Source organism: Camelina sativa, chromosome 19 (genome assembly GCF_000633955.1).
Source record: "Camelina sativa cultivar DH55 chromosome 19, Cs, whole genome shotgun sequence".
NCBI lineage: Eukaryota > Viridiplantae > Streptophyta > Magnoliopsida > Brassicales > Brassicaceae > Camelina > Camelina sativa.
Genome location: NC_025703.1, coordinates 18,936,350 through 18,947,109, shown reverse-complemented (window position 1 = coordinate 18,947,109; position 10,760 = coordinate 18,936,350). Strand labels below are relative to the sequence as shown.

The window sequence follows — 10,760 nt, the reverse complement described above, 5'->3', positions numbered from 1 at the left end:
ATATATTAACATTTGTTATTAAATTATTTACAAAGCGTATACTATATAGTAGTTTTATTATGATTAGAAAATAATCTGATTAAACTATAAAATATTCATAATAATAATATATATTTTTTTTGGGTAGGCCTTTTTTGTGAATAGAAATCGTTTTTTTTAAATATATAATAAGAAATATAAGATTTTGGAAATATACAAAACTATCAAAGAAAAAAATGAATGACGTTAAGAAAAAGTCATTTCATTTTTATATAAAAACATTGCATGAATATTTTAGTAACAATGTCGTAGTTACCAATAAAATACAATTACAGGAAATATTATGAAAATATTCATATGCACAAAGTTGACAAATATTCGCTAAAATTTAATTTTTATAACCATATATTTACCGAAACTTTGTTATATTTATGGCCACACAAAACGCGAGGTAGTTTTCGTATCTCTATATAAACCATGTTTACCAATCACAACACACAAACAAAGCTTGGAATAATCAAATTATCAACTAACAAAAATGAAAGTCATTGGCTATTCTCGCATTCTAATAATCTTGGCAGTCCTTGTAGGTGCTCTTGTTGTTCTCTCCAAAGCTCAAGACGGCAACCAAGATTATGTAAACGCTCACAACCAGGCACGATCCCAGGTAGGCGTAGGCCCCATGCAGTGGGACGAGGAGATTGCAGCCTACGCTCGGAGATACGCAGAGCAACTAAAAGGCGACTGCAAACTCGTACACTCCAATGGGCGTTACGGGGAGAACTTGGCCAAGAGTAGCGGTGACTTCTCTGGCGTCGCTGCCGTGAACTTGTGGGTTAATGAGAAGGCTAACTACAACTACGATTCAAACACGTGCAATGGAGTTTGCGGTCACTACACTCAGGTTGTTTGGAGAAATTCAGTGAGAGTCGGATGTGCAAAAGTGAGGTGTAATAATGGTGGAACCATCATAAGTTGCAACTATGATCCTCCAGGGAACTATCCGAACCAGAAGCCTTACTAATGTGTAACCATGCTGCAGCTGCACACACATATAAAACACGTACGTACCATATATATAGAAATATTACAATAAGGAGCTCTGTTACGGCGTATGCAGAATTTGTCTCAATATTTATTAAATAATACAAATATGGAGCTCATGTCTCTTGGTTCATGTCAATATTATATTATATTATTGATATAAAAAAGTTCCCAATATCATTTTTGAAAAGTATATCTTATATATGAGCCATTTCACTGAAAAATAGCTATTGTAATATTTAAATCTTAATTAATTCCATCAATGATGCAGGACTAAAAAAAGTTGCTCACTAAGGAAAATTAACAGAAAAAAAGCTCTATTGTATTATGTTCGTTGAACATTTGAACTTTGAGCAATCCATCTTAAAAGTTTGGCAATCGATCATAAATGTTTAATTTGACATCTTGCAACTATCAATAATATTATTTTCTTTTCAACAAAAAGAAAATCCATCGTTAACCCGAGGTCAGTTATAAGCCTTTCGGATGGCTAAAACTATACAGTCTCGTTTAAATTGAAATGAAGGGAATAACAAGAAAATAAAAGTTAATAAAACCAATAACATTTAAGATAGGAGGTATTATTAAAGATTGTATTTTAATGGAGTTGAGTGTATTTTAAAATCACATATTATTCAATTATGTATTTGGAGAAATACATTAAAATCTATCGTTACCGGATTAAACATATGTATTCTAAAATACAATTTTTTTAAAAAAATTCAATATCCATTAATTTGATTTTGTTTTATTTTGGAATTTAATGTATTATTCTTAAAACATTAACGAACACAATCCTATCATTTTCTCAAGTATTTCTTGAAAGATCAAAAGACGGATCGAAAATATGGTCAACCGGAATTCCTCATAGCTTTCTCATCGATAAGACCCGGTGATTTCGTTATCTTCATCATCACTCGATCGCTCATCTTTGTTCCTTCGGTTGAAAAAATGAATGTAAATAATTGTGAAGCCAAACATCTGCATCAGAGGATTTTACATATATATACATTAACTACAACCGCGAAACAAAGGGTAATAAAACTTTCTTCTTCCCCCTGAACCTTATATATCTTTCCTTTTCTCCGTATAATTAAGTTTTTAGTCTGCTTCTTTTTTTTTTTTTTTTTTTTTTTTTCTTTTTTTTGTTCATACTTAATAGTATTATTTTTTTGACGCATTTCAATACTACTCTAAAGAAAGATTCACTGTATATGGTTTCCCAAGTGGACAGAAGTTCGGTTATACGTGTTACGTTAACACTTACCATTGTTTTTTTTTCTTAATTATATAATCTATCTTGTTCTTCTCTCTCTCTATCTATATAAAANTTTACGAGCACTAACGCGAATTGTTTGCTAATGAACATTAGTAAAGGTTTAGCTTTCGAAAAATGTGTTTGATGCTTTTGGAAACCTTAAAATTCTTTCCTACGTTGAGTGGATGATAACATAAAAATACCCCTTTGTTAGTCTAGTATATGCAAATTTTGCACTCACGAGGGTTGCGTTTGTTAGGGTTATAGACTTGGGCATGAAACTGTATGTTGCATAGTCTTTTTAATAGTATTAGGCAAATTCCTTTTGTTTCCCAGTTTGGGTATTCAAGGTTTGATTGAAAAAAAAAGATGGGTATTGAGGTCTTAAATTGGTACTATAAGCCAATCGCAGAAGGATTCTGAGAAAAAGCACCGGATGGTGCGTTTGGCGCCTACACGCCTTGTCCAATTGAATAACTATAACTAGTAAAACACGTTGATATAGCTACGGGTGCTTACTACGGAAAGAGTAGTAGTAAACTATAACCACAGAAAGTTATAAATTAGTGACAAAGTATTAATTAATATAATTTGTAGCTAATTAGTTAGTTACTAAGTGTAGTTAAAATCACATGTGGAGAGTCCTCGGGGGATGTCTAGTCCACCGAAGAAGGAGACATGGGTTTCGATGGTCCAGAATAAACAAGTTTTACGGAAATTTGACGTTACTATCAATTCTTCAGAGGGAAAGGATTCCGTGGAGCCCTGATGAAGTTCTTGCTAACTCTACGCCGTTTTGGGAAGATTTTCTTCTTGGTAAGTTTTTAGATACTGCTCCTCATGTTGACAAAGTTCATGTGATTTTAAATAAGATCTGAAAGCAGGGGACTGAGTTTCCCAAGATCGATGTCTATGAAGTCAATGCTACTACATTGCGGTTTAGGGTTTCTGATCACATCCTCAGGGCTAGGGTACTTAAACGTGGTATGTGGAATATTGCTGAGGTGCCGATGGTGGTCTCGCGGTGGTCCCCGATTACTGAAAAAGAACAGCCAGAAGAAAAATCTATACCTCTTTGGGTCTATTTGAAGAAGGTTCCTCTGCATATGTTTTCTTGGGAGGGGTTGAGTTTCATTGCTAGTGCAGTGGGCTCTGAGGATGAGGAGAACGGTGAAATCACGGAAGACGTTGCCTCCGAAGCTGATGGGAAACAGTCAGCTGCGGACTTTGATATCATGGTTGGTGTGACCTCTAAGGAAGTCTCAAAACAACATGTACCACATATGACAACTGCCACCAATGATCGTGGTGGATGTCCCCTATCGACGAGAATCACTCAGCATAAGCAGAAGGAAATTGCGGAAGCTTCAATTCAGGCAACTAAGGTTGGCACCTCTGTTGCTTCAAAGAAGAGGCTTCCTAACTGCATCTTTTAAATGATGAGTTTCTCATGGAATGTGCGGGGCTTCAACAAAACTATTAAACATTCCGTGGTCCGTGAATAGACAAATGACAAGGAGATGCAATTTGGCTGCCTGTTAGAGACGAGAGTCAAGGAAAAGAAAGCAGCTTGAATAGCATCGTCCGTTTTTAGCATCTGGTCTTTTCTTTCTAATTATGAATATCACCGGTTAGGCCGTATTTGGGTGCTCTGGCGACCAACTGTCCGCTTAACTCCGGTTTACAAAAGTGATCAAATTGTCACTTGCTCTATTCTGTTAGAGGGTGAATCAGAGGAATTTTTCTGTTCTTTTGTCTATGCAAATAATTTGGTTGAAGAAAGAAGAAGTTTGTGGGAAGATATGCGCAATCATAAGGACTCACCGCTTTTTCAGAATAAACCATGGATCATTATGGGTGATTTCAACGAGATATTGAGTGGAGAAGAGCATTCTGGCTACCTCCATTCATCTCCCTTGTCTCCGGGTATGTGTGAGTTTCAAACCGTTGTGAATTACTGCAATCTGTCGGATATGGGGGCTCAGGGTCCTTTGTTCACATGGTGTAACAAACGTGAAAACGGTTTAGTCTGTAAAAAACTTGATCGTGTCCTTATTAATCTTTTAATTATGCTAAATCAAATTATTAAATTAAAAACAATGCAAAAACAGAATTTAAAGGTGTTGTAAATTCAAGGGAACAAAGAGCTAGGCCTAGGGAAATTCTCAGGAATTTATGAAATATTAAATCAGTCAAATAATAGGATTCAAGCATTTAAAAATCAGATCTAGAACTCTAAACACTCTTGTAAAATAAATCAGTTCTCACTGCAAATATTATCTAAATTTAAAACCAGAAAATCTAAATCTCTTTGCAAAATTCAAGGTTAAAAATCAGCTTTAAAAACAAGTTTAGATGGTTCACAAAATTATTAAATCAAATCTCTTTGCAAGAAATAATTTTGTTCACCAAAAGGTTTTATTAGGAAAATCAATTATATTCTCATATCAATTTATTTTCCTAGGTATTAATTCTAGGTGATCAATCAAGAATTAATATGAAAAACAACCTAAGATGAAGATCATAGAAGATAATGAATCCTAAAATATCAGATCTAATGCACCATAAAAACCCTATGAAAAACCCTAAACCTAACAAACAAACTACTCAGACATATTCAATGTAGAACAAAACATCTTTTCTGAATAATAAACAATTGATATTAAGAAGTAAGAAAGGAGTTCAAGAATCTTCTCTCTACAGATGAAATCAGATCTGTCTCTCCCAAAGCTCTCAATATCTCTTTTGGTTGCAGAATAAAACTTAGGTCTAAACAATGACCATAAAAATCCTATAAATACTCTAAAACACGTCTTGGACCTTAATTGTAAATAAGAGAAACTTGGGCAAATTTTGTAAATCTTTTAAAGCTTGTGGAAACAACTTCCGTTTGGTTTGTGGCAACTACATCGATCGATGATGAGATTGCATCGGTCGATGCATAGTCTTGATCGCGTCTCCGAGCATCGTTGATCAACCTTCATGCTTTGATTATGCTCCAAATCATCCTCTTTTAGCTCCTTAGTGCTCCATCCGTGACAATGAGTACCTAAACCTATAAAGACTCAAAAACAACCTAGAAAACAAATCAAATGACTCAAAAAGCACACTTATACCATGGTTAAAAACCACAAAAACCATGATATATCAACTCCCCCAGACTTAGCATTTGCTTGCCCTCAAGCAAAACAGAAACTTGGACCTGTGAAAGAGGTTTGAAAACATGGAATCACTCAACTACATGTAACTGTTTTTCGCACTCGTCATCGCCTTGATCTTCAGAACTTACTTCATATACTTTGTCAATTGAGAAGCATCAACATTCCTTACTCAAATCCCACAATCCTTAGGAATCTCTAGTCTCACCATTGTCATCTCATTACATAAATTAAAGCAAATACAGGTGAGTTCTTACCTTGGTGTATCGATCAGTGGAATATGGACTGTCTTCAGGCCAAGACATTCTTCATACATCTCCTTTCCTCTCCCTTTTCTCACTTCCAAGGGATTGACTTTTTTTTTTAATGAAAAATCAAAGATATAAGCGAATACCGAGGTCATTGGTAATTTACCTACCCCTCGCTTTCAAGCTTTGTGTGATCATTTGACTGAAGAATAGAATAATGAGGTCACAAGTAATTTACCTACCTCTCTAAACTGATCAAAATCATCTCATCTTTTTTCTAATCTCTTTTTTTTTTTTTTTTTTTTTTNAGTACTGAAGGGAAGAAAGAGGGGAGACATACTTTGAAAAATTGCACTGTCTTGTATGGCCCGAAGAAGAAGTCTAGTCCACTGATTTCCAACCCCAAAGTAAGAGATTAAGTCCGGTTAAAATCCTGATTAAAGTTGAGACAACGTTAGTTTAACCAGATATCCTTTGAATAAGGGCTTTCATGATTGTTGATACAGCTCATAGTCTTTTCTAAACTTCAGTTCTGAGATAAAGCATAATCAAGATTCATAAGAGTGTTAGCCAAAGAACAGAAACCATTAGTTAGAGATCATAATTCCGAAAAGAAATTTTTTTAAAAATTTGACTCAAAAATATGGTTTTGACAGACACACAACAGACACAAGAAAGAAAAAGTAGTTAGTTAGTAACTAGCCTCCCCCAAACTTAAACAACACTGTCCCCAGTGTTGTCAAGCCTGAGATTGACTAAGAAACAAAAATTAAATTGAAAAAGTAGTGAACAAATGAACCAGATGCGTGTTACCAACTGTTAGCCTCTGTGTCGACCGATGCAAAGCCAAAACGTCCAATAGTACGACGTTGAATCCTGTTAGCCGCATGTTAGTTGTGTTTCTCTCATAGAAGGCAGCTCTGTTAAGAATCACTCAAACACAACATTAAATGCAACATGATAGATAATGGTTCATAATGCAATACAAGTTCAATCTGAAACAAAGAACAAACTGACTCAAGGAAAAATAAAAATGACTCAAAGTGAAAGAGAAAAAGGATAAAAGAAACCGTAAACAGAAATAGGATCAATCCTCAGGATCAGCATCACCATCAGGAAGATCTGCATCACTTAAACTCAAAACTAAAAATTAATATGTTAGTAAATCCTAAAAATAAAAATAAAAAATAATTAAAATCCTACCAGTGGGTTGCCTCCCACTCAGCGCTTGTTTTAAGTCATTAGCTTGACTTGGCAGCGGATTAGGCAGAGGGTGCATCGTCCAAACGCACAATGTGTCCGTCTGGTATCCCGACTTCAGCCCAATAGTGTTTCACCCTCTGTCCATTGACAATAAACTTCTCACCCTTGGAGTTAAGCAGCACAATGGCTCCATAAGGGCGGACTTCTTGGATAGTGAATGGTCCGGACCAGCGAGAACGAAGCTTTCCTGGAAACAGCTTCAAGCGAGAGTTGTACAGAAGTACCTGGTCATTTGGCTCAACATTTCTGGAGATGATCTTCTTATCATGATAAGCCTTGGTTCTCTCCTTATATAGCTTAGAGTTCTCAAATGCATGATGTCTAAACTCATCCAACTCATTCAGCTGAACCAACCTTCTCTCAGAAGCTGTCTTGGCATCAAAATTCAGCAATTTAACAGTCCAGACTGCTTTGTGCTCTAACTCCACTGGAAGATGACATGCTTTCCCATAAAGCAGATGAAAATGTGTAGTGCCAAGTGGTGTCTTATATGCAGTCTGATATGCCCAAAGTGCATCATCTAACTTGGCTGCCCAATCCTTTCTAGTAACACCCACTGTCTTCTCAAGGATTTCTTTGATTTGACGGTTAGAAACCTCAACTTGACCACTAGTCTGGGGATGATATGGGGTGGCCACTCTATGTTGAACTCCATACTTCTTTAACAACTTATCAAACACTTTATTAATAAAGTGCTTACCTCCATCACTGATAACAATCCGAGGCACTCCAAACCGTGGAAAGATAATGGTCTTAAACAGCTTAAGAACCACAACAGAATCATTCTTGGGACTTGCAATAGCTTCCACCCACTTGGAGACATAGTCAACAACTACAAGGATGTACTTGTTCTTGTAAGAAGAAGGAAATGGTCCCATAAAATCAATGCCCGAACAATCAAACACTTCAACCTCAAGAATGAAGTTTTGTGGCATCTCATGCCGTTTACTGATTTGACTCTTCCGCTGACAGGCATCGCATCTTGAGACAAACTCATGAGCGTCTTTGAACATCATTGGCCACCAAAAGCCTGCTTGGAGAACCTTGGAAACTGTCTTGAATGTAGCAAAATGTCCGGCATAGTCAGATCCATGACAATGAAACAAAACGTCAGGTACCTCAGTTTCTGCTAAACATCTTCTGTAAACTCCATCACTGCAATGCTTATACAAGTAAGGTTCATCCCAATAATATCTCCGAAGATCTCTCAAGAACTTCTTCTTAGCATACCCTGTAAACTTGTCTGGTTCCACCTCAGCAGCAAGGTAATTCGCGATATCATCATACCATGGTTGATCAAAAGTAGTTACAATAGCTATGTTGTTGTCAAACACATAACCCAACGATTCCTGGACCAAGCGTCGATCGATGCTTAGTGATGTATCGGTTGATGCAATCGCCAGTCCTGTTCATATCAAGATGAAGCATCGATCGATGCACCAGATGTGTCGATCGATGCATTGCCATGACTCTGCAAAATTTCCCGAGACTGCAGCAATGTAACTTGAGAACCAATATCAACAAAGTAGACATTCTCTTCTGGCAGTGAATCATGAATTGGAACATCATCTTTTATCTTTATCCTTGATAAATGATCAACTACTCCATTTTCAATCCCTTTCTTGTCCTTAACCTCAATGTCAAATTCTTGAAGAAGAAGAATACATCTTAGTAACCTTGACTTGGCATCCTTTTTCTGCATCAAGTATTTGAGTGCAGCATGATCTGTATGAACTATCACCTTTGATCCAACCAAGTAAGAACGAAACTTCTCAAAAGCAAACACTACTACTAGCAACTCCTTCTCTGTTGTTGCATAATTCCTTTGAGCATCATCAAGTGTTCTACTAGCATAGTAAATAACATGAAGTTTCTTATCCTTCCTCTGTCCTAGCACTGCTTCCACTGCAAAATCACTGGCATCACACATTACCTCAAAAGGTAAATCCCAATCTAGTGGTTGAACAATAGGAGCACTCACTAACTATTGCTTAATCCGTTCAAAGGCTAAACGACATTCATCAGTAAACTTAAATTTGACATCCTTGCATAATAGAGCTGAAAGTGGTCTAGCTATCTTACTGAAATCCTTGATGAAGCGTCTATAGAACCCGACATGTCCAAGAAAACTCCTTACCAACTTCACACTATCTGGTGGTTGAAGACCTGTCATCACTTCTATCTTAGCGCGGTCCACTTCAATACCAGCTTCTGAAATCCTGTGACCAAGCACTATACCATCTCTAACCATAAAATGACACTTCTCCCAATTAAGAACTAAGTGCTTCTCTTCACATCTAGCTAGCACTTTGCAGAGATTATCCAAACAGCTCTTGAATGAAGACTCATAACAGAAAAATCATCCATGAAAACCTCCATGTAATCTTCAATCATGTCTGTGAAGATGGACATCATACATCTCTGAAATGTCGCAGGAGCATTACAGAGACCAAAAGGCATTCTGCGATATGCAAAAGTACCATATGGACAAGTGAAAGTCGTCTTCTCCTGGTCATCGGGATGAATCAGAATCTGGAAAAACTCGGAGTAACCATCCAAAAAGCAGTAGTATGGATGGTTAGCTAACCTCTGAAGCATCTGGTCAATGAAGGGCAGCGGGAAGTGATTTTTCCTTGTTGCGGCATTCAGCTTTCTGTAATCAATGCACATCCGGTGTCTGGTGATTGTCCGTGTCGGAATCAGCTCATTCTTGTCATTCTTCACCACTGTAACTCCACCCTTCTTCGGAACAATATGAACTGGACTAACCCATTTGCTATCAGAAATTGGGTAGATAATCCTGGCATTCAGCAATTTCATGATCTCCTTTTTGACAACATCTTGCAAATTCGGATTTAGCCTCCTCTGATGCTAAATAGATGTCTTAGCCCCCTCCTCAAGATGAATCCTATGCATGCACAAGTCCGGAGAAATCCCTGCAATATCATCAAGAGAATAGCCAAGAGCTTTGCGAAACTTGCGCAGCTTGCTTAGCAATAAAGTGAGCTCTGCATTGTTTAAGGAAGCATTAACAATAACAGGATAAGAAGAATTCTCACCTAGAAATGCATACCTTAAACCTGCAGGAAGTGGCTTGTGAAGAAGTACCAACCAATTCCTCTTGTGCAACCAACTTCTTTACTTGCTCATTAGCATCTAGTAGCTTGACATACCGAGCATCAATGTCATCTAAATGCTCAGCTTCTTCAGTAGAAGCAACTAATGCTCTCTCAAGAGGATCTTCAGGATGCAGCTCCTTGAAAATCTCTTCAGCAAGATTAGACAATGTATCCACATAAAAAGTTTGACCATCTATGGTTGGCCTCTTAACCAGCTTATCCATGCCAAAACGCATATGCAAATCTCCAACATTAAGACCAATCTGTCCTTTCTTGACATCAATAATGGCTCCAACAATAGCTAAGAATGATCTTCCAAAGATTAAAGGATCATTAGGCTCTTCTTCATACTTCAAGACCACAAAATCAGTAGGTATCAAACAATTACCAATCTTAATTGGAACATCTTCAAGAATACCGTCAGGAATACGAACTGATCTCTCAGCAAGGATAAGAGTAATCTTGGTGGGTTGGAAATCTNGCTGTTACCTTGCTGATTTCCAAACCTTTGGCCTTGATTCCCATACACAAAGTTGANTTTGACACTAGAACCAAGATCACACAAAGATCTAGCAAACCTTTCACTGAAGATTGTACAATCAAGAACAAAACTACCTGGATCAGGAAGCTTTTCTGGGATCTTGTTCTGAANGCTTGGCATTCACTATAGCAAACTGATTTGAATCATATC

The 10,760-nt window shown here is 37.0% G+C and overlaps 1 protein-coding gene across 1 annotated transcript; it reads left to right on the top strand.

The window, feature by feature from the left end:
* LOC104766672 (pathogenesis-related protein 1-like) lies at positions 496 to 1,200 on the top strand. Its single transcript, XM_010490596.2, has one exon. The coding sequence runs from the start codon at positions 518 to 520 to the stop codon at positions 1,001 to 1,003; it is 486 nt and encodes a 161-aa protein (XP_010488898.1). The 5' UTR covers positions 496 to 517; the 3' UTR covers positions 1,004 to 1,200.

Excerpts from the sequence above, each read along its gene's own strand:
- LOC104766672 (XM_010490596.2), top strand. The coding sequence starts at position 518 with ATGAAAGTCATTGGCTATTCTCGCATTCTAATAATCTTGGCAGTCCTT.